The sequence below is a fragment of the Silene latifolia genome, chromosome 10 (genome assembly GCF_048544455.1).
Source record: "Silene latifolia isolate original U9 population chromosome 10, ASM4854445v1, whole genome shotgun sequence".
NCBI lineage: Eukaryota > Viridiplantae > Streptophyta > Magnoliopsida > Caryophyllales > Caryophyllaceae > Silene > Silene latifolia.
Window position 1 is genome coordinate 113,757,805 of NC_133535.1, and position 23,878 is coordinate 113,781,682.

The 23,878-nt window shown below is 37.9% G+C and overlaps 1 protein-coding gene and 1 long non-coding RNA gene across 14 annotated transcripts; one reads left to right on the top strand and one right to left on the bottom strand.

Moving 5' to 3' along the window:
- Nucleotides 1–3,292: 3,292 nt before the first annotated feature.
- On the bottom strand, nt 3,293–6,898 carry LOC141608084 (uncharacterized). Its single transcript, XM_074427435.1, has one exon. It carries the CDS (start codon nt 6,896–6,898, stop codon nt 3,293–3,295), a length of 3,606 nt encoding a protein of 1,201 aa, XP_074283536.1.
- Nucleotides 6,899–10,945: 4,047 nt separating this feature from the next.
- Nucleotides 10,946–23,230, top strand: LOC141605820 (uncharacterized). Of its 13 annotated transcripts, none has more exons than XR_012526485.1 (14): nt 10,946–12,867; nt 13,061–13,169; nt 13,289–13,317; nt 13,966–14,133; nt 14,407–14,445; nt 14,551–14,582; nt 15,473–15,579; nt 15,694–15,951; nt 18,068–18,147; nt 18,970–19,009; nt 19,116–19,195; nt 19,318–19,375; nt 21,918–22,630; nt 22,724–23,230. It is a non-coding gene; the product is annotated as an uncharacterized LOC141605820 (long non-coding RNA). The 13 variants fall into 13 exon arrangements; XR_012526489.1 differs by lacking the exon at nt 22,724–23,230 and adding an exon at nt 16,318–16,367 and having other exon boundaries at nt 10,949–12,867; nt 21,918–22,389; XR_012526490.1 differs by lacking the exon at nt 22,724–23,230 and having other exon boundaries at nt 10,951–12,363; nt 12,809–12,867; nt 21,918–22,389.
- Nucleotides 23,231–23,878: the final 648 nt, after the last annotated feature.

Consider the following 23,878-nt stretch of genomic DNA (forward strand, 5'->3'; position numbering starts at 1 on the left):
GGCTTTCGAAATAAGTAAAATATAAATATTCGTAATATAGAAACGGTAATGACTATCAAAGATATTATAAACTGGAAAATTTTAGGATACCCGTCCTCTAATATTAAACAACTTTCTTTATGCATGAAAAAACAATATATGTGCATTAAACAACCTTGTACATGCATGAAAAAGCAATATATGTGCATTAAACAACCTTGTACATGCATGAAAAAGCAATATATGTGCATTAAACAACCTTGTACATGCATGAAATAGCAATATGTGTGCATTAAACAACCTTTTACATGCATGAAATAGCAATATATGTGCATTAAAGAACCTTGTACATACATGAAAAAGCAATATATGTGCATTCATTAGTTTTATACCCGTCCTCCTAAAAAAGGGTTCACTCTGCCCCTATCGGTTGTCTTTTGGTCTTGTGGCTGTTCGAATGATAATAAGGGTAAGGGCTAAGGGTTGGATTAGGCGGATCCGCGTCCAACCCTAAATGCTTTTCGGTCCTAAATTTCAGGACACTATTATTACATATAATTAGACTCTTAATAGCATGATGTTAAATATTGGTAGACCTCGAAGTTTAGGAGACCCAAATATATACATTTGACACCAATACTAAAGACACAAATATAAAGAAACATCCACATGTATATCCCTTATGATTAATATTGTATAATATTGGAGTCAAAAATTGTAAATTGGACAAATGTACAATATGATATTCTGATTCACTTGTGACCTAACCAAATATCTAGCATTCTCCATCTAGTTATGAAAATCAGTAGTTATACTGCTCAAAAGTACAAGGCAATCACATATCTGACTCACGAGAACATATTTAGAGTCTACCAACTTTGCCAAAAAAAAACTCTGAACGATCCAAACATAAAACAACACATATCAATCAATATGTTTCCAAGAGCCAGCTGAAGAAGAGTCGGCATCACAAAATCAAAAGATGAGCGCAAAATAAACTGCTTTATTAGACATTTACAAATTAAGAGTCATCATAAGCAAAAGCGCACAACACGGCTCAATAAGTAATTGCACCCTGCAAGATTACCACTTCAAAAATAGTATGGTGTACTCAATAAAACACCTTTTATTAAATGTCAGAATCATACAAGTTGCAAAAAATCAGTTAACTAAGCATAATATTAGTCTCAGACATCCAAATAAGAACAAAATCGGAATCATTTCTATCCTATGGCAGAAGCGAAAACTTATTTTTCAAAGAATTGTTTTTTTCAGATATACACCTCTTGTTATCTGGGGAGCAAAAGATCTTACAAATCACCCAACGCCTACAAAAAGATATGTTCACAAAACACGTCCAAGCCGTTACAGATACATCTCTTCGTAAGGTAGTCATAGCAGCCCATTTACGAAATACCACACTCATCCACTCTATGAGGGATCATCCATCCGAAATCCAATTAGCAAAAAAAATGCATCAAAGACGCATTAGCTTCATAACCAATAATATAGCAGACTAGTAGTGCATAGTGAAGCAGCTTCAGAATATTATAAATAGACAAATGTAGCAAGTAGGCGCAATTCATAGTTGCACGCAAACTGAGGGACGCACAACACGTGTTCCATATAACCAGGATAAATGTTTCGACCCACGTATTAAAAACTAAATGTTGACAAGAACAAGCATTTCATAGTCTATTTTGCCATTTACCAAACCAACCATCATTGGAAGCACATTCTGAAAGCAACTTTTTTGATGTGTAAATGAATTATACTATAATAAAATCACCTTGATGAAACAACACAGGGTTGTCTTTGTGTTAGCAAATGCGTTACTTTCATTTATTTTCAACTGACTTGTACAAAGCAATATATGTGCATTATATTAAACAACTTAGTACATTCATGAAAAAGCAATATATGTGCATTCCCTAGTTTTATACCCGTCCCCCTAAAAAGGGTTCACTCTACCCCTCTAGGGTGTCTTTGGATCTTGCGGTCGTTCTAATGATAATAAGGGAAGGGTAAAGGGTTGGATTAGGCGACCTAAACCCTTTCCCGCCGTAAAATTTTAGGACACTATTCCCCTAGTTTTAATCCATCCCCAAAACAATTATATTACTATGTCAATTAATCACATTTCTCAAGTTCCTTAATACTTTCTTTATACGTGCACGAAAATGCGTTATATGTGTATGAAATAACGTTGTATGTGCATGAAATATGTAAATTTCAGGTCCTGTGTCAAAATAATTAAATTGCTAAATTAAGCATAAGAAATATTAAATTATTATTTTTCCTCCTATATATGACTATCCCAACTCGATAAGCGCAACCCCTTCAATAATACTTCATCCTATACACCTTCAACAATAAATTGGGTGCTTTTACGACATCTTATTTTTCCTCCTGAGCAGCCTTCTTAAGGTTTTCAAGAACGGCGTTCTCAACCGCCTGATAACTAGCACCATTGCCGACAGGTGACTCATCCTTAGTTACTACGGGCTCCTATGCTCGAACACACATTTTTTCAATCCAAACTTCTGTAACTCTTAGGCATTTGAATGCAATTGCTCGGTAAAGCGCTTTATACAAGGGTGGATTTACGCCACAATCAGAATTTAACATGTGTATCAAAAGCTATAGTGTAATACTCCATATCTTAAACTTCCCAATCTAAAAGAACTATAATTAGAAAAATAATCATAAGGATGAATGAATATTACCAGTGTATGAAAAAGCTCTTCCAGACCATTGTTGTAGCCTACTTGTGGTTACCGCCTTCTTTTTTTTTTTTTTTTTTTTAAACAACCCCAAAGCGGGTTTACCTCCTTTCATTGATATCACTAAAAACCAACGACATAACATGTTCGGGTAGCGAACTATCCCAAAATTGCTTACCTATGACTGTCGAATCAAAATGGGCAAGCTCATGAGCTACACCATTAAGTTTTCGACTTACGAAAGACCAACAAACATAATCGAAATCAGAACAAAAGTAAAGAATATCATCTAGCAGTAAATGAAAGTCGCTATTTCCTTTATCCTTCGTCTTCAAAGCCTCAATCACCGTCTTGCAGTCACTCTCGATAATAATACTCGTGTGGCCGCGCCTCCTTGCCTCTTTAACGCCTTCAAGGATCGCCAACGCCTCCGCCAGCCGTGCCTCCGTCTCCTCCATCCTATGCTCCGCCATTCCCCACACCACCTCCCCTTCACTTCCACGACAGATCAGCCCAATCCCCATTCCCCAGCCCTCCTTTACCCCTGCGTCAGTGTTCAGTTTCACAAAGCCTGTCTCCGGTTTCTCCCACTATCCACCACCTCCTACGGCTACCACTCTCCCCTCCCTGTTGTGCATATCAACCTCCAACTCCCTCCTCATTCCCTCCACCCTCTTCACCACCTTCGACACCTCAATCTTCTCGTTTTCAAACACCATTTTATTTCTCGCTTCCCACATCGCCCAACACCCGAAGATGAAAGTATCTATCTCGCTATCCCCCAACTCCCTCCACACATCCTCCACCCACTCCCTCACCCGCACATACCCCTCCGTCCTCCTAACCTCCAACCCCAACCTATCCCACACCCTTCCCGTCCACCCACAACCCCTTACAAGATGAAGACTAGTCTCCAACTCGCAACCACACACTGGACAACCCGCATCCACGGAATGGATTCGAGTAGCTATGTTCGTTTTTGTAGCAATTGCCTCGTTACAGAACTGCCACATAAACACCTTAACTCGGGGCCAAACATTCGCTTTCCAAATACGGTTCCACATCGCCTTTTCCCGTATACAATTCGATGACCCAACTGCCTCCCATTCTCCACCAAGCAAAGCTCTATATGCGGACTTTACCGAATAGTCCCCATTCTTTTCGAGGTCCCATGTCCATCCATCCTCAGGTCTCGTGTTACTTATGCGTATCTTTAGGATTCGTTCTTGTTCGAAAGGAAGGAACAGTTCACTCACCTTAGCCAAATCCCACGAACCTCCATCAGCCGACCACAAATCCGCTACCATCATATCAGCCGGTGCTTCACCTCGCGGGGAAAGAATCATCCTTGACTGTGTATGTGGGACCCATGGATCAGTCCAAACTTTCGTAGTCAAGCCGTCCCCTATGCGTCTCCGTACACCCAGTTTCAACACCTCTCGAGCTTCCCAAATTCCTCGCCACGTATAGCTAGGATTATCTCCAAGATTAGCTTCTATAAACCTACCCGTGGGGAAATATTTACCTCTAAGAACTCGAACCATGAGGCTAGATTTATCAGTCAAGAACCGCCAAGCTTGTTTTCCGAGAAGCGCCATGTTGAACTTATGGAAGTCCCTAAATCCCAGGCCACCCATTCCCTTCGGCTTACACATCTTTGACCACGCAACCCAAGGAATTTTCGCCTTACCCCGAGCTGCTCCCCACCAAAAACGCGAAACAAGGGACCGAAGTTCGTTATAAAAATTATCCGAGAGTTTGAAGACACTCATAGCATAGGTTGGGATTGATTGGGCTACTGCCTTTATCAACACTTCCCGACCTGCCTTCGAAAACAACTGCCCTTTCCATCCTTGTAATTTCTTCCCCAGTTTATCGCGTACAACATTTGCCACCACACTTCTCAATTTGCCCACCATGGTCGGCAAACCCAAATAACGATCCTGCCCATCCACCATACGCACCCCCAAAACTTGGGTAACCCCGCTTTTATCTCGTTCTCTTGTCCCCCGGCTAAAAGAAACCGTTGTTTTGTCGAAATTAATGACTTGCCCCGAGGCTCCTGCGTACTCATGTAAGATTTTCTTCACCTTAGCCGCTTCATTAATCGTTGCCTTTACAAAGAAAATACTGTCGTCCGCAAAAAGCAAATGTGTTACCGTAGGCGACTGAGGGGCAACCCGTACACCATGAATAGACCCAATCTCCGCTGCCCTTCTCATCATACTGGATAAGACCTCCGCACACAAAATAAACAAATATGGGGACAGCGGATCGCCTTGTCTAAGACCTCGCTGAGGGCAAAATTCTTCCGTCGGGGAGCCGTTGATAAGAACAGAGAAACGCACCGAAGTCACACATAGCATTACCCTATTCACCCATCCCGTATCCATTCCCATTCTGATTAAAACTCTCTCCAAAAAATTCCACTCCACTCTATCATAAGCTTTAGACATATCAAGTTTTAGAGCCATATACCCATTCTTGTGTTTGGAATTTTTCATATAATGAAACATTTCGAAAGCAACCAGAATGTTATCAGTAATGAGACGACCGGGGGTAAAGGCACTTTGATTTTCCGACACAATCTCACCCAAGAAAGTTTTCAGCCGGTTAGCTAACACTTTCGACACCAATTTATAAATTACATTGCATAAACTAATCGGGCGAAAATCAGTCATTTTATCCGGTGCCTTCTTTTTTGGAATTAAAACAATGTGAGTTTTATTAATACCTTCCGGGAATGGAGCTCCTCGTAGAATGCCTATCACCGTTCGAGTCACAGCTTGTCCCACAATGTGCCAATAGGTTTGATAGAACAACCCATTCATGCCATCTGGTCCGGGAGCCTTCAATGGGTGCATTTGATTCAGCGCGGTCACAACCTCCTCCTCCGTATAATCGCATCGAAGAAGCATATTCATCCTCTCGGTAACCCTCCCTTCTACTCCATCAAGCAGATGCTCGAACCCATTCGGCTGCCCCGAAGCAAAAACATCCTCAAAATACTCCCTAGCCACCTTAGAAACGTTATCCCTGCCTTCCCAAACCCTACCCTCATTATCAACTAATTTGGCTATATGATTCTTCTCCTTGCGTTGTGTTGCTTTTCTATGGAAGAATTTCGTATTCCTATCACCCTCCTTAAGCCAAATTGCCCGTGATCTTTGCCTCCAAAACAGCTCCTCTTGCTTTAACAATTCCGCTATCTCCTTCACCAACGCCTTCCTCTCCATTACTGCCCTCCTCGACCTCCCCCCTCCCCCCCCCCCCGCATTCAACACCTCAAGACGCCTTCGCTTTTTCTTCAAGTCTCTCATCACTTTACCTATGCTAACCCCCTTCCACTTCTGTAAATCCTCAGCACACCGAGCTAATAAATCCACCAGGTCCGTGCCCCCGCTGTCCCAGGCCTCTTGAACCACTCCTTCACAACCATCCGCCCCCACCCACATATGCTCAAACCGGAAAATTTTATTAACCGTCTGCTCCTCACGGTTTCTACGCACCATACGCAACAAGATTGGGGCGTGATCAGACCACTCACGCTCTAGATGGGTAAGCTTAGCTCTCGGAAACAAATCGATCCAAACCTCATTGCACAAGGCCCTATCTATTCGACTTTGCCTATTATCGTCATCCGCCTGTCCATTGTCATATGTAAACAAGTACCCCTCAAAATCGACATCCCTCAGCCCACAATCATCCACTGCTTCCCGGAAATTATTCATTTGTCTTTGTGGTCGCACTCCCCCTTTCATTTCCGTCGCAAAGAGTACCTCGTTAAAATCCCCAATACACACCCACGGACCATTATATTGCGTTCCTAGCAATCGGAGCAGTTCCCACGAGAGATGCCTCTCAGAAACACTCGGCCACCCATAGAAACCCGTCGCTCGCCAAGACCCATCATCCCCCATAATCTCGAAATCCATATGGTGAACCGAAGCCGACCGAAAAGTACAACGAACATGCTTCTTCCACATAAACGCCAAACCCCCCGACCTCCCCACACTATCCACCTCCATTCCCTCATACTCATCAAAACTAGCCCGAACTCTCCTAAATTCTTCACCGCTAAGCTTGGTCTCGGAGAGAAAGACCAAGGCGGGGGCCTCTTTCCGTAGTAAATTACGGAGACCACTAACTGCAGCGGGATTGCCCAGCCCCCTGCAGTTGAGACTTAAGAGATTCATTGGGCCCGGCGGGGTTGAGCGCCCTCAACCTCCGCCTCAGATGAACATACATCCATGATTTTCCGATATTTAGACACCCCATCCTCACGTCCTTCACACTCCAGTACACTACAACTCCTTTTTTCACCCGTATGCACCATACTGGTCTCTCTTCCTCCCTGTCTTCCTTCCTTTGGTTCCTTATATTTCCTCGTCCACTTCCTCGCCTCCCCTCTCCCTTTTTCACCTTCCTGACCCTGCCCTACACCAACCATCTCCATGACCTCTCCCTCCTCCTGCTTCTCTCCATTCTCCACTACGGTATTCTCCCTTACATCCACCTCCTCCCCACCCAACAAACTTCCTATTATCTCCAAGCTCTCCACATTAGTTTCCCCTCCTTCTCTCATCCCGTCATCTTTTCTACCCCTCTGCCCTTCCTCTCTTCGCCTCAAATTTTCAGCACTACACTCCCCTCTGCCCTCCTTTGCCACACTCCTCGATTTGCCTTTAATAGAGATACTTTGGAGTTTCGCTATCATATTCGATACTGCCTCCTCTTCATAGCGCCTTTGCTCTTCTTCAAAAGCTCCAAACAATGCCCTAGCTTTTGTATGATTGACCTCAGCCATGGTTTTCACCACCCTCCGTGGTGAGGCCCTCAAATTTTCGCTAAATCGAAGCTCCCCTTCTTCATATGGCCCATCGTCGCAATCCTTTTCTCCGTGTCCTAAGACTCCACACCCGTAACAAAATATAGGAAGTCTTTCATACTTCACTTCAAATTCGACCTTCTCTCCCTTCGCTAGTATAACTTTCACAGAATCACGTAACGAGGAACGCACATCATGTAGTACCCTAACCCGGACAACCCTCTCCACTTCAGGCAATGGCGCTTCATCGACTCCCACATAACGGCCTAACTGCATCCCTAGTCTCCGAACATTATCCAGATTCGTACGTCCCCTCAATGGCAAATCATAAACCCTAGCCCAAAACGGAACATGGTATAGTGGTGTATCAGACACTTTACCATCACTTATGGGGTCATTAAAGCACCAAATGAATTTATCGAAGTGCCACGGTTGCCCATCGACTACCTTAACCTTATCGCTCTCGAATTCAAACTTGAAGATGAAAATCTTATTTTTAACATCAATTAGGTTTCCAGCAACATTACCTTTAGGGTTCCACAATTTTGTCATGGTGTCGATTGCAGCCCTTGCATTTATTGCCTTCGACGTCCAGATTCTGCCCACCAGAATGGCCTTCGTTTTATCAGTTTCCGTCTCCTCCTCTCTCACATCCCAAACAAACTCTTCATCCTCTCCCACTACGCTTTTGCCCTTCCTTTGCCTTAAATCGGAACTTGATGCCATGTCGAGAATAAAAAAGAGACCAAACCCTAGTTCGATGTATAGAAATCACCACGAGAAAAGTAGAAGACTCCTTGAAGAGAAAGGATGAACCTAAAGACGAAGATTAGACGGAGGCTCTCATAGAAACCCTAGAGAGATTTTTTTCTCATCTGTATGTGGTTACCGCCTTCTTTGGTTGTACCCTATAAATCGTTTATGACAGCTGCGCTTACCGTCATCAAATTCAACCCAACAAATGGAACATATGGAACCGGTATAATCACATGCTAATATCATTCAACGAAATGACACACTTTTAATCTGTAGAATGATAAATGTTATCAAGCAAAGAAATCCATTCCCAATAGAGCCAACCTAATTCACGAAATTAACTTCCCAATTTCATGATTGTAACCAATTGAGGTAATTTCTCAACTTCCCCCAACCCTAATTTACCAACTTCATGATGTAAATTTGCCAATTTCATCAACAAAAAACCCTAATATTACAAGAATAAGTCAATAATTTTAATTATGTACGCCAATTATATGTATATAAACTCGAATCAACAATTCAAATGTAATTTGTTGACAATTTAACAAATTCCCAACAAATAAAGTCGAATTTATGAAAAATTAATGGAAAAGTTAAACAAACCAGCATAGATGAAAGATGGTGTGATTTGCGTCTCCATTAATGAACTAAGCAACATAATATTGAAGCTTGTCTTCAATTCGAGGAAGAAGATTGCCGATCGGGGAGGGAAGATAAACTTGGAGAAATAAAGTAATTTGGTTAAATGAGAGTGAGTGTGGGAGTGTGGGATTTGGACGACAAATATTGTCTAATCTCATCCCTTTATTTGTCTAAAATCTAAGACTGTGAGAGGTTCTCACAGTTCTCATTATACTAGTGGTTCTCACTGGATCCCGACCCTATATATATATATATATATATATATATATATATATATATATATATATATATATATATGAGCGTAGGTTCCTCGTTATAAGGCACACGAGTATCTCATCTTTTGTTCTCTCTCCTAGCATTTTAAACCCAGCTTCTTAAGTCACAAATTGACACGTGATATAGGACATACCGCTTATATATCACACGCCTTACTGATAGTTTGGTACCATCGTCGTTGCATGTGATCGACCAATTTGACCAACTCAACATCATATTAATCAACATCTTTTTTTAAAGACACTCTTTTAAACTTACTTTTGATACCGAATAGTCACAGAACGAGCAACCATCTTAAATAGTTGTCTATGTCACTAAAATCATAACATTTAAGTTCCGAGGGTGTAATTATCACCACTATTTATTGTACTTATTATTTTTGTATCATAATCGCTGTACATAAAGCATAATCTCCTAAAGTCGAGACAAGCTTTGATTTCAAACTGTTAGACATACGAGAGTGATCCACACATGGCCCCGCGCTTCTTCTGAAGCACACAACATGGTATGCGCCTCATTGCCCTCGTCTACACTTTTCTTCTACCTAGTGTTTGTCCTCGGTTTTTACTATTTTGCTTCTTTTATTTCTTTTCCTTTTTATTTATTTTATTTTCTTTTATTTTCCTTTTATTTTAGCCTTTTTTAAAACTCATATTTCATCAGTTTAGTTTATTAATCACATAGCTTAGTTTAATTATCCAATTTCAGTAATTTCATTGTAAATATGAATCTGATTCTGACTAGTTCATAACTAATCGAACTTATTCATATTATTACATAGTAGTATCCTTAATATCACTTAATTAACATTTAATTTACAATTAACATGACTAATCCGTCTTAAAATCAATGCTAGTATTATTAACGACCTAAATAACATTATTAATCATCTTAGATAGTGTGTTTTACATTCACAAGTATGAAAAAGTAGACAACCCCGTTTTATATAATAATTGAAAAAGACAACCCGTATTAACTAAGTTATTTCTAATCGCGAACATAATGAAATTTCATCCGACCGATTCACTTCACTCTAAAACGCTGGGGAAAAACTAGGACACTGGTGTCTTTGTGATCCATAGAGAAGAAATGTGAACAAGGTCGTGGTTAGTGGCGGAGCCAGGATTCAAGCTTTAGGAGGGTCAGGGGGAGGGGGGGGGGCGTGAACTGCTAATGATATAAGGTACACTCGAAAAATTTTGATTAAAAAATTGCATCCCCCCCCCCCCCCCGGGAGTAGCCACCACTGGTCGTGTTTAAAATAGCTTTATTTGACATTATTGAAATAAGTTGGGTTCCTTGTTCGGGACCTTAACCTAACCTTAACCAATCAATTGGCTCATCTCGTCGGCATGAGTTTACTCATCCCCGCGTTCGAATCACCAATTGTGTCAAGCATGCCATGATGATTGCAAATTTTGTTTTCATTAAAGAACTTTCATTTCTTTCGTGAATAATGTAACACCCGCGATTTTAGCTCTATGTGTATTTTTTAAAATCGCTAATTTAGTAACATTCATATTTATGTTATTGAGTAAATTACTTTAAACCGTTAATTTAATAATATTTTATTTTACTTTTATGAGAAATTCCATTTTTAATTTATTTAGTTATAAACCGCTTTAATTTAGTCCAAATAGAGTAAAGATTTGGATTCTATGCGAAATTTGAGTGAAACCCGGCTCATTAAGATATGGGTAGAGTCTAGTCTAATCGGGTTAAGTTTTTAAGTCTAAAAATTGAACGAAACCTTCATTTCAGCTTCAACAAAAATCTCACCACTTTCTATCTCTCTACAAACCATCATTAGACCTTCAAAAACTCAAACCTTAAGATGAATGTTATTTCTTCGTTTCTCAACGGAATTCTACCATTTTTGTACCAATCTTTTCATCTCCTTTCCCTCTTTCGTTTTAGGATTATTTAATGACAATAGTCCAAACTATTGGGTTTCTTCTTAAAATACTCAAGACTTCATGTTAACTACGGATATACCAAACTTTCAGATCTATTCTCTTTTAATAAAAACAAGTGGAAAGGCTACCTGCTGAATCGGTTCTTTCTCTTTTATCCGTACTCTTTCTCCACCTATTTTATTTACTTTGTATGAAAACACCATTAACCTTTTCTTCTTCTCCAGCACACCAAAAGCCCATTAATCTCCTCCAATTCTTCCTCTTTACCATTTTTTTTTTACATGACCATCATCTACATGTCATATTTGTAAACCCTTCATAATATACTGATCAACAAAAAACAACATTTGCATCAAATACTTGTTTTTTTATTGTGATATTTGATCTGTTGTTATACGATATACTTTATATTTTATAGTATTTCTTCCGCACGCTTGTTTTGTTGTTATTGAAGGTTGATTATTTAATTGTTAGTTTTTCTGCTAATTTGGTGCATTATTTAACTTAGTTTTGTTGTTGAGCCGCATCGATTGATTATTGTAATTGATTTAGGTATTTCAGTAGATTGGTCGTTGATTAATTGAGGTTTTTCTACAAATTATTAAGTTAGCATATAATGTTAATCTTGTTGCTCAGTAGCATTGATTGACTATTTTGTTTGATTTCGTAGATTGTTCTTAGATTTACTGAGCTTTTCCTGCAAATTAACGAGTTTTTCTTGTTAAACTTCGATGTTTGTTAATTTTGCAAGACAAAACTATTAAAACGATTAAGTTACTGCAATTTTTAAGCATCGATTGATTATTATGTTTAATTTCGGAGATCGAGTGTCGATTAATTGAGGTTTTGCTGCAAATTAGCTTAATATATTGTTGAATTTCTAGGAGTGAACTATTAAGTTATTTCATTATTAAGCACATAATGGTGATCTGGTTTTTTAGCAGCATTGATTGTTTATGTTTGATTTCATAGATTGTTCTTTGATTAAACGAGGTTTTGCTAATACATCGTATTTTCTAGTTGACTTTCGATATTTGCTAACTTTTTAGAAGGGATCTAACTCCATTATAAAGCGCAGAGTATTTGAAGCCAAATAGCCAATGTTGGTTTTCTGGGGTTTTTCTGGATTTGTTTAGTATAGGGAAAATGAAGGAGATGAAGATCATCATTAATGAGAAAGATGAGACCTTTTTACCTGCTACTATAGGTTAATAAAGGGTCAATTCTATTAAAAGCGGAGGTGTGTAATAGTTGGTTATATTGGTAGTTAAATTATAGTTTAAATATTTTGAGAAGCACCCCAATAGTTTGGAGTATTCCCACTAAATAGCCCTTCTTTTCCATACTCTTTTAAAAACCCAAAGTTGGGTTACTGTAGCTGTAACAGTGTTTTTGAGCCTTTCTACCCATTCTGCCCCTGCCTTTGTTTTTTATGACTTGTGTGCCCTTTTCTTCGCCTCATCTGCACTCTACAGCTCATTCTCCCTCTTTTCCTCATCCTTCCTCTTTTCGTGTCCCACACTGTACTCATTCTCCATTTTTGTATCCTCTACTTTCTGAGGATCTTCTGCTAATTTCTTCATCTTTTATATCAATGAAGGCGAAATCGCCCTTTTTGTAGGAACCCTAACCCTAACCTAGCCAAAACAATCACCATAATTCCTCTTCCTCTTTCTAAAAAGCAGTTCGAATCGACAACAATGGCGATGACGAATTCAATCCGGCTAATACGAACCCGTAGCAGGTAAGTTGTCCCGTTAATTATTCTGATTTTCGTGCTATATGTTAACTATTGAGGTGGATTATTGGTTTTGAGTTAAATTAAAAAATTCCGAGTTTATTTGTTGGGTTTAAATTGATTTTGATTTTGGTTTCGCTTTCGCTTGCTTGCATGCAATGATTTGGGGTTTTTGAATTTTTTTAATGTGTTACTGTAGCCGGCTGATTTCTGGATTTTTTGGATGCATATGTAGCCGGCTGATTTTGTCCTTGTCAAAGATGATAGAACGTGCACAGATTCTTACTTGGATTCATAGTTGCACTTTGGTATGTATCCGTTTATTCTCCCTTTTCATTTTTTTTGGTTTTAAAGGTTTGCATGTAGGGATGCTATTATTCCAATCTTAAATGTTGAGTTTTATTGATACTTAAATTTCCTTTTTCAGGTATTCTACAAGAAATCACCCTAACAAAGGTAAATTATTTGTTAGTTTGGTTGTTTTATTTCGAATTTGTGGTTTATGAATCCAGTTCTCTAGGTTGTGGGTTGTTAATCAAGTCGATAAATTTATCCGAGAAGCGTTATTTTTCCAGTAATTATCGTCATTTTGTTTATGATTTTTTTTTTTTGCTTTTTGATTGATTTGTGCTTTTACTATATGTGTAGTTGCGACTTGTCGGTTCATGAAATAACCCAAAAATTAAAATTGTGATAGTAGAAAGCTTAAAAAGCTTGTGATGCCTGATGAGTCAAGATTGTACGGTCTTTAGATCTCAGTTGGGTTGCTGAGAGCATTGGTCAACAGATGAGCAGCTGTCTTTTAAGATAGAAATCTGCAAATGCATTGTTAGACCTATCAGCTGGAAACCGCTGTCGAACTATGTGGTTCTTGATGATCCAATTATCACTATGGGTCATTAAAAAATACCCTTAGGTTTTCTATAATTTCTAACAAAGGGCTAAGTTTGCCTAAAATCTGATCACCCTTGCTTTGCCTTCAGCACGGGTCCTTGAAGCACTAGAGTAATGTGTAGTTGTGTTTGTCATCTACCATCGTCACTCTGTCAAATGTGCTTTCACTTGAACTGAACACATCTTCTGTACTCTTCTCAAATTTTACAGTTCTCACGTCATTTATGGGGGAAGTTTTCTTCTACAAACTGTCAATACCTATGATCTCATTTTTTAGTTGACGTATAACCAAAGCAAAACAGGCAGTTGAGGTTCACCGCAGAAAGGACGAAGTACAACAAGGAATGCTCAGGTGAAAAATGTGGCACTTAAAATAAGGTGAGCTAAAATATCACCCTTCCAGTCCACACGAAGTTACCCATACGTCAATATTTCCTGTCGCGTATATGTGGGTCATGAGTAGTTTGGTGTGGGTTGGAGGGAGTAATTGGCAGTTTTTGGTATGAAAATGTATGAGGAAACATGTGATCTTTCTCTTTCATTCTAACAGTGGAGTCACATTTATGTGTATGTGTATGTGTATGTGTGTGTTCTTTGCCTTGCATTCCCTTACTCCTGCTGATTCAATCTTGTTTTTTCCTGCTTGTGTAGCCACTTGTATCTGGTGCGGCACTGGGATTCGAAGGACGGGTATGGTCCTCTATTAATCATTTCACTCATGTCTCACTTGAGCTATCATAGGTGGCTAGACTTCAAATAGCAATGGCCTTCTAACTCAGCGTAATTTCTTGACAGTTAACTGTATACAATTGCAAAGGAGGACCATGGTTAGTTGATGAAATTGTGCAGTAACTTGCACATCCTGTTTACCTTAATGTTAGTTGAGCTTTGCATGTAGTTTTAGACACTAACAAGAAGGAATTGCTGATAAAAATACCCTGCCCTGCCGAATCATTTTCTTGCTTCTACACACGTGTTTAATTTATAAATACTGCTTAATTTTTTAACAAAACATGTTGGTTATTACCCGCCCTGCCCAATCATTACCCTGCCTTGGTGAATAAAAATACCCTGCCCTGCCGAATCATTACCCTGTCGGCCTGCCTTACTGAAGTTAAAAATACTGCTTTCTAACCGAAAAACATCAAACTAAATATGATGGTCTTACTGTGGGTTAATCATTTGAAGAGCTGCCATTAGCTCTTCTATACCATTTGGTGCATCAACATTCTGTAAATTACTAATGGTAGTTCTAACTAAATCTAGGTTTACCTGTAAATAATTTGGTAACAAACCTTCTTTTGCTAACTTTAACTTATGCATATGGGGCAACTTGTAGTCATAGTAACCACCTCAATCCAACCCTCTTGATTTCCTTGCTTGATCTTAACCTTTGAGATTGTAATCATTAATTCAATATAGAAAACTAGAAATAAATAAGTAAAAACTTATACTCAAAAAGTAATACTCACAAGTGTAGAAACCCTGAATTTTTAAGGAACCTTGTATCTTTAAGGAAAATTTAAGGAATTCCACCGATCTCAAAGATTCAAGGATCTCTTTAAGGAACCTTGAATCTTTAAGTTGGGGTTGGATCCCTTCATTTTCCTCCAGCCTAATATGCTAACCAAACAATGAAAATTATCCTCCTTTACTCTCCTCCCTTTGCCTCTAAATCCCTCCATCTAAACAAGAGATATTTGTTCTTTGATTTCAGGGTAGGAGCAATGAGAGTAGCGGAGATAACTTTCATGCAGCTCCAAACATTGATCATTGCCAAGATTTTGTTGTAAAAGATATAACAGAATGGTTGCGCTGGCTAAGGTTAGTTAGTGTTGTCTTGATTTATAAAACAACTCTTTTAGTGAAGCTGGCCGATGTTTGGAAACTTGATTCTGTTTAAAGTTCGGAAAATTACTTTTCTCTTAATATTTGCAGGGAAGATATTGGATATGATGGTTGGAGACTTAATTTTGTCCGTGGGTTTTGGGGAGGTTATGTCAAGGACTACATTGATGTGAGTACGCCCTACTTTGCCGTGGAGGAGTACTAGGACTCCCTTAGCTATTCGTATGGAGAGATGGACTATGACCAAGATGGCCATATGCGGAGAATTCTAGACTGGATAACTGGATAAATGCTACTGGTGGAACTGCAGGAGCTTTTGATGGCACCACCAAAGGGATTCTTCATGTGGTGAGTCGTTTACGTGCTTTAGCTGTAATAGTGCCATGATAAAGTGTAATTTCTTATTTTGTCTCTTGGTTTTTTAATTCGTTTACAAGCTTTCGGTGAAAATTTAAGAATTACAGCCTCTTAAGTCACATCCTATACATTACTTCACAATTTCACTGCGACTTTAGAAGATTACTGCAACAGTGACCTATACCAAATTTCATGATTCTCAACTTATTTTCCTTTCAAGAACAAACAAGCAGCAAATCAAACTCATCCTCTTCACCCTCCACCTTGCATTCATTTTTGTTTATTGGTTGCAATTCCTACTTTCTTTTACACCACCTTGTTTAATGGCACTACACTCCGTGCCTAATAAATGTGCAGGCTATAGGCTAATTAGATGAATTTGAAGCCTGATGCTGCATTTGATTGTGGTAAGGTCTTTGATCTTACCCCCTACATACACACATATGAGTCAAATTAGCAACACATGATAAGTCGTAAAATTAGCTTCTTAAATGTTTTGATTTGTGATTTAAGTTATTAATGTTTCATCATCTATAAGATGAATAAATGGGTTCGTATGTGAATAATTGATGCACAATTGATTAGGCAGATGGGCTTATTGGTAAAGGTGTGGTTGTTGCTAATTTCTGAGAGTTATGTACTCCTTATGCTTTATGTCGTTGGGTTTGATTCTTCTAAAGTTGCTACTTGTTCTAGCTAGAATAACGGAGTACTTTGTTTTGTAATACGATCACTTTTCGCTGCCCCTCAACAATTAGAGAGAAACAGTTGGTTAATTAAGTGATTTTATTATTATTAATTGATCTTGAAGTTTATGGATATTTTGAAAGTTGAAAAGAGGCGGAAAGAAGGTCCTTGGTGTTCTCGTTGTCGGGGGCGCTAGGGATGGGTGGGAAAAGGGAGGACAGAAGAGGTGACGTAAGGCGTTGAGAAAAGGAGAGGGGAGAGTATATACATGTTTTGGGGGGTGGTTAGTATGGTGATGGTTAGAAGGGCAATGGACTGGTGGTGGGGTGATGGCTAGGTGGTGGGTTAGTTATAAGAGTGGGATTTTGTGACCTTTTACAGGGTATGGAGGTGCTAAAATGTGACTTGTGAGTGTGGTAGTTGTGGTCACGAAGGTGGGTTAGGACTTCGAAGGGGTATGATGGTTATGCATGAAATAAAGGGAGGATGGATTGAGATAAGTGTATTTAAGGTTCTTTGTAGGAATATAGCAGCTGAATGTGAAAGCTACAAAGGAAAAAAAAAAAGGATAGAAGAATATTGATGGGAAAACAACTCACTACAATCCAAGTGGTATATTCCTACATGATTTGGCGTTGGAAGAGAAGGATTGGATGAAGGTGTGGTCAAAATATGGATGATGATGCAACAACTTGAGTTGTTTGATTAGTTTGTTGTTTGACTATTTTTTAGTAGAAGGGGAAAGGGAATGGGAAGGAATTAGAGGAGGAAAGGAGGAGAAATGAGTTTACAGTAGATGTTAAAGGTACCCAATGTACATGTAATGTGGATACGATGTTGCACTATTCAGTATGATTTCTTTAATGATTTTAAGTTCTCTTGGTCTATAATAGGTCGGGAGCGGTTGTGTCCTGACTGATTTCCCTTTTGCTATTTTGGAACAAATGTTATAGCCATGGTGCAAAATGTGTAATCTTTTAGCTCACTCAATTTAATACATTTGTACGGAATTATGATTAAATAAAATCAACTAAAGGTGGAATTATGATTTTAAATGAAATGAACTAAAGGTGTAACTATGACATGGCCTATTGTTGACGATTTTACCAAAACTTGAATTTTTGTACAGAATAAAGTATGGCAATGTTGTATGGCAATGTGATAGTCTCCATGTAAAGTTAGACTAGAGTTTTGTTTACTTTCATATATGCCTTTTGTGATTGTTCTCATGCCTCACATAAAGTTCACCCAAAAATTGATATTTCTCCTGGAGTAATAATGTCTTCTAAAGAGGAAACTATAACCTTGCCAGCTGCGCAAGTGCATTGGCAAAATATCTTATAATATATGCGTAAAGAACATTACCGCTGGTGCTTATTGATCATCAGAATGAGTCAATTATAATGATACTGTTTTCCAGGTTAAGTGAAGTCCAGTACTCCAGTGGACAGCTTTTATCCTACTGTGTGCAGGGTGCACCACAGCGCAGCTAAAATCAAAGTAAGAGTGGTTAATACTATTATCTCTATATATAATCATATTCTGAGAGGTAGCTCACTTTGGAGATGGTGGTTGAGGCTAGAGGGTGGTGGCAGGGTTTCATTTTGAAGTACACGTAACTTGGAACAGAGAAACTGGGTAAAAGTTTTTTATATGTAACAAACGCAAGGCCACAGCCTCAGGGAGATGTTAATTATTCCCTTCATTTTTCCCTTTCTTTGGTTGCTTACAATTTTTTTTCATGTAGTCAAAACTTGAGTCTCAGAACAAATGACAATTTGTTATCAGTAGAGAAATGAAAATGTTAATTGTTGATGTTGTATTTGTCATATTCAGTACTGTTATCTTTGCAGTTCTGACCGTGCTCTAAAAACTTTACTCCAAGGTTGGATGATGGTCATTGTGTGACTTTATTTCTCTCCTGCGTTGAATTTGGTTGTTTAAAGGCAAGGGTGTTCTCTTAATTAAAAGCATTAGTTAGACATAATTTTGTTAATTGAGTTTGTCTTTTGAAAACTTACGTTCTTGCGTTGGATTGAAGTTGGCCTTCTTTTAAAATTTGGGGTTGATTAATATCCTAACTGAGACACTGACCCTTTCCTGAAAAACGCAATACCTATTTCTTCCTTCAGAGCCTTCCATATCCTGGTATCCTCAAATCCAATCGATACCCAGTTTATTGCTTCTCTCAAGTCTCCATATACAAAGTGGTATATTTGATTGATTGATTGTTTTGATTTTGTCATCAGCTTCGTTAGCAATTGTTCCAAAACCTACTTGCTAAACTTCGTTTGAATTTAACCTCACTACTTTGTGGTGTAGGATCACATCCCAACAAGGTAAGTGATCACATCCCAACAAGGTAAGTGACACACCTCTAGGACAAAGTCTTTTGCTTCCTTGTTAGGTTTAGTTTTTGCTTACGATTAATTATTATCTTGAGTTCTTAAGCTACAAAGTTGGTACAGGGTTCAGGCTCATCCTGGAGTCTTGGACTATTTTCGGCAGTGGAGTGGTCGCTGAAAGTGGTGAGTGAAGATTGAATCATGTAAGCTCCGTTGTGTGTGGATTGTATTATTTTTGGCTTAATCTTCTACTCACTTCATTGTCTGGTATGCTATGTTACTCTTCTTATGTCTGATTGATGTTTCTTTTCTTGTGATTTTAAAGGAAAACCACTATGGCAGCATAAATGTTGTGGCGAAGCACTTATTTAGGAAGTTTTGAGGCAAGTAACTCTTCTAATAGCTACTTTACATGTATTGTTAGGCAACATTAGTAAGCCCCATTCTAGGCTAGGAAATTATCCATCCCTTGCTACTTTCTATGCATTGTTAGAAAACATCAGTTAGGTATCTCACAAGTAATTCTTCCTCTAAATTTTTCTTAAATGACACGGTGCCATATCACTTCAAGTTCGATGCTAATATGCCTGTATTTCACTATAAGAAAGAATTTATCTCATCCTCTTTTGGCCACCGGTATCAAAATTTTGCTTCTTGTTAGTTACATCCCTACTTTTAAAAAAGTTAACTATTTTGGTTGTGTAGAGTAACCTCATAGAGCTTTTGTTTCTTTTGATAGGCAGGAGGGGCGGGATAGTTAATATGAGTTACGATCATAGAAATTTATGAGCCGATTTAAATTTCCTATCGTTTTTGAAACCTTGTATCCTATTCTACATAATATTTTGGGTTCATTCATGTCGCAATTGATTTTGGGCTCTCATATGATGTCCACTTAAATAATAAGAATATAAGATCACAACTAGGATTTGAGTTTGTTATTGTTACTGTAAAATTGTTGCCAACTAAGTTCGATTTAATCGCTTATAATTTGATAGTTACGGAACACTTTAAGTTGAAGTGCTTGTATTCCAAGATGTGACAAATTTCTTATTTTATCAGTAGCGGATTTATCTGTAAGACACTGTCAGAGTATCTTAGGCGCTATAATCATGGAACTCGTAATAATAGTAGGTTCAGGCTTTGCCTTGTGTTACATGCTTTAACAGTGGCAAAGATTTAATCTTGGATCCTGAATAAAAGGTGAGCCACCTGGTAGTGGCAAGTGTTTAATTTAGGCTATTGTGCATATATTTGGTTTTGCATGCAAATTTAAGCTTTTTAGGACGTGAACTGAGGACATGGAGAGGTGAGAGAGGAGGGGGAGTGGGGAGGAGGAAGGGAAAGTTAAATTGGAATAAGTTCTTTTTACTTCATGTCAATGGGAGTATACCCTCACCATCAGGTCATGCAGCTAAACGATGTCAAAATGAGTTTTAGCTTTTAAATGGCTTATTCATACTGCCAAAACCGAATGATAATTATGTTAATCAAATGAGAGTGATAGTCATTAGTACACAAGAAAACTTTTTCCTCATTCGTTTTACCGAATGATAATTTGAAGCACTTATTTAGGAAGTTTTGAGGCAGGTAACTCTTCTAATGGCTACTTTACATGCAATGCTAGGCAACATCAGTAAGCCCCACTTTAGGCTAGGAAGTCATCCATTCCTTGCTACTTTTCATGCATTGTTAGAAAATATCAGTTAGGTATCTCACAAGTAATACTTCCTCTTAATTTCTCTTAAATGACATGGTGCCATATCACTTCAAATTCGATGCTCATATGCCTGTATTGCACTACAATAAAGAATTTATCTCATCCTCTTTTGGCTACCGGTATCAAAATATACTATCAAATAATGCAAAGTTACATACCTAGGTTCTAAAGTGATCCATTCCTTCTTACCTAAAACTGCCGATGTTTCTAAATGAAACAAAAGCAACTTGCACACCTAAGTATAAAATGGGAACTACCGTATCTCTCGGTTGCAGCTGTCAACTGAAGATGAAGATGACGGCAACGCTCTTTCTATATCTCTCTCCATCTCATATGCAAAATGTTGATCCCTTAAGTAATTTGAGTATATAGTTATCAACTCAAATTTTGACCGTTCACTTTCCGGGAAGCTAAATAAAGTGTGTCCCCCGTAGCACAAATCCCACAATGCACTTGATGTCATAACACTTTCAAGCTTAAATAGAAACTCCACCACTTCTTGTTTTAATGCTTCCAGATACCCTTTTCTAGAATAAAACTCGGTGCGAGTTATATTTTGAAGCACATCATAACCTGGGTTAAGTAGTTCATTTGGTGTATTTCCACAAAGAATTTGAACAAGCATAACACAGTTTGAGTTTTGGTTAAGTTTCTCCCATATAATGCTTTCTGTCAAGACTATTCTTAGTCGAACAAATAGCTCTTGAATTTCTTTTACAATATTATCAATTGCATGTTGCATTGCCTTTATTTTCTGAATATTGTTTGACATAATAACTTGAATAGAAATGTGAGGATATGGGAAATGACGGGCATGTATTAGAGCTTTTTTCTATTTGTATTCTTCTTTCACTTTGTATAGGTTAGTTGATTGACATCTAAATTATTTGATGTTGATGATAGAGCTAGATTCTGTGTAAGAGATAAGCATAGAGATGAGGTTAGATAAGGTAAGGATAATAATAGATAAGGTTTTGTTACACAAGTAGATATTAATTTTAATTTTAATGTTTACAAGGCAAATTTTTATTTTAATTTTTTAAGAAACATTGTATTGTTTATTGATTATTTTCTTGAACATGGTGGTACTGATTTTCTCCGAGCAATGTTCTAAGACAGTAAATAAATGAAGAATTTATATTAGTTTATTTATTTACTTTATCAGTTTATGGAATCTGATTTTTAACAAAAATGCATTTCTGCAGAAACTACCTTCACCACTGAATCTACCAATTGCCACTTCATCTCAAAAGAATACCGACAAGCAGAAAGACCATGATAATTCTAATTCAACCACTGGATAGCTTATCTCAGTCAAAATCGAAGGTTCCAAATCAACAGCCCAAGACAAGCACCCCAAAAAAATCTATCATTTCCGCTGCAGGAAACCAGTATGCCACAAAAATCAGGAAACTCCGCGGCATGATGTTAGCAACAAAGCCAGTATGCAATGATACCTATATAAAATTGTATCTATGTAACATATCTATGTAATATATGACAAGTACAATATTTTGGGAACACCCATGCTTACGAAGCTAGGTTTTCTGTTCAAAAGCAACTACCTATTGCTTTTGTTTGTGTAGAATGCAACATGTAATAGGCACATGTAATCTTTTGCTTGTGTATGTGCAATACGCACAACTTCTATATAAACGACAATGCTTTGCATGATTACCATTTCTACAAAAAAAGCTATACAAACGTTCAAACAAATTGGGGCACCGCGCCCTATCGGGCGCGGGGCAACAACTAGTATGTATTAAAGATCCCATCTTTTTCCCTTTCTCAAAAATCCATCTTTTACCCATATTTTGGATCTAATCCTAAAACTAACATGAATCCTTTATTTCTCATCCAAATTTGACGATTCCTGCGATCTCGTTTTTTCCTTTCCATGTCCTTCATCTTGATATAAGTATGTCTTACATTTATTTCCGTTTCTCAAAATCCTATCTTTTAGAGGAGATGTATTTCCTATCGTTTTGTCTTAATAATTATTTTATAGCAGACATTTGACCTTGTGGAGGTGGATCTTCTAGCCTTAAGGCGAGATTTTGGAAGATTCGAGGTAACGGTGATGGGTTACTCAATATTACATTTTTTATGTGAAATTGTATGCTAGGATATAATCTTTAATCGGTAAAGTTACTCCCTTTACATGTTAATGATGGATGTTGGTTATAAATATTACTTTACTTGCGAAATTCCGTCTCAAAACCATGTTTATAATTGTCTTGATAACATGATGTAGTGATTTTCTTACATGCACTATGTTGAAATTTGATGTGTTTAGGGGTTGTTCATGTCTCCATTGATGCTTGGTGTTGCGCATTGTTGAGTTTATATGATGTTCACCTTCTTTTACTAAGGAAAAAGATGAAGATCAATGTGTCTTACCCGTGTGTTGCCGAGGGGTGAAATTTTACCCGGACGGGTAAAGTTTTACTCGGTCGGATAAAATGTGTTTTTGGGTCTTGTGTTAGTTCTAGACCCCTAATTAAACTACTCTTATTAGTTTCTGAATTACACTAATTTAGTATTTTAGAGATCTAGTTACATGCATTCACAAATAAACATAAAAAAGGAATAAGAAAACAACCGTTTCTTAGCATAGTTTCGAGGCAAGATGATCAACAACAACTCTTTGTTAAGGTGTGCTGCAAATGAGAGTAGAAGATCCTCCAATCTTCTAGGCTCCAAAGTAGAAGCCCTCCTTCCAATTGCACCTAACACTTAACCCCAAAATTATCAATAATATTGACTAGATATTATAAGTAATAAACCCTTAAATAATATACGATTATTATTACTACACTAGTAATATATTTTGTATATTAATTTTATGTGAGATGTTTTTTTGTTTTTGATGTGGCTCTAAGCGAAGAAGATGAAGAAAATTAAACTAGAGCAATTCATAGTCTTTTCTTTCATCTATATGGCCGATCAAGACCTCATTATTAGAGGAATTTTTTTACTTAAAAAAAACCCTACCCATGCAAATGCATATCATAAGGTATACATATATAGATCCTGATCAATTGTAAAGAAATGGGAAACTTTCCATGTGACTTTATGGACAAAAATTTGCCAAACTATGCCATCTTTATGATATATAAGAAAAACGGTCCACTTGAGTATTATATGGGTCTTATATTGACTCTGA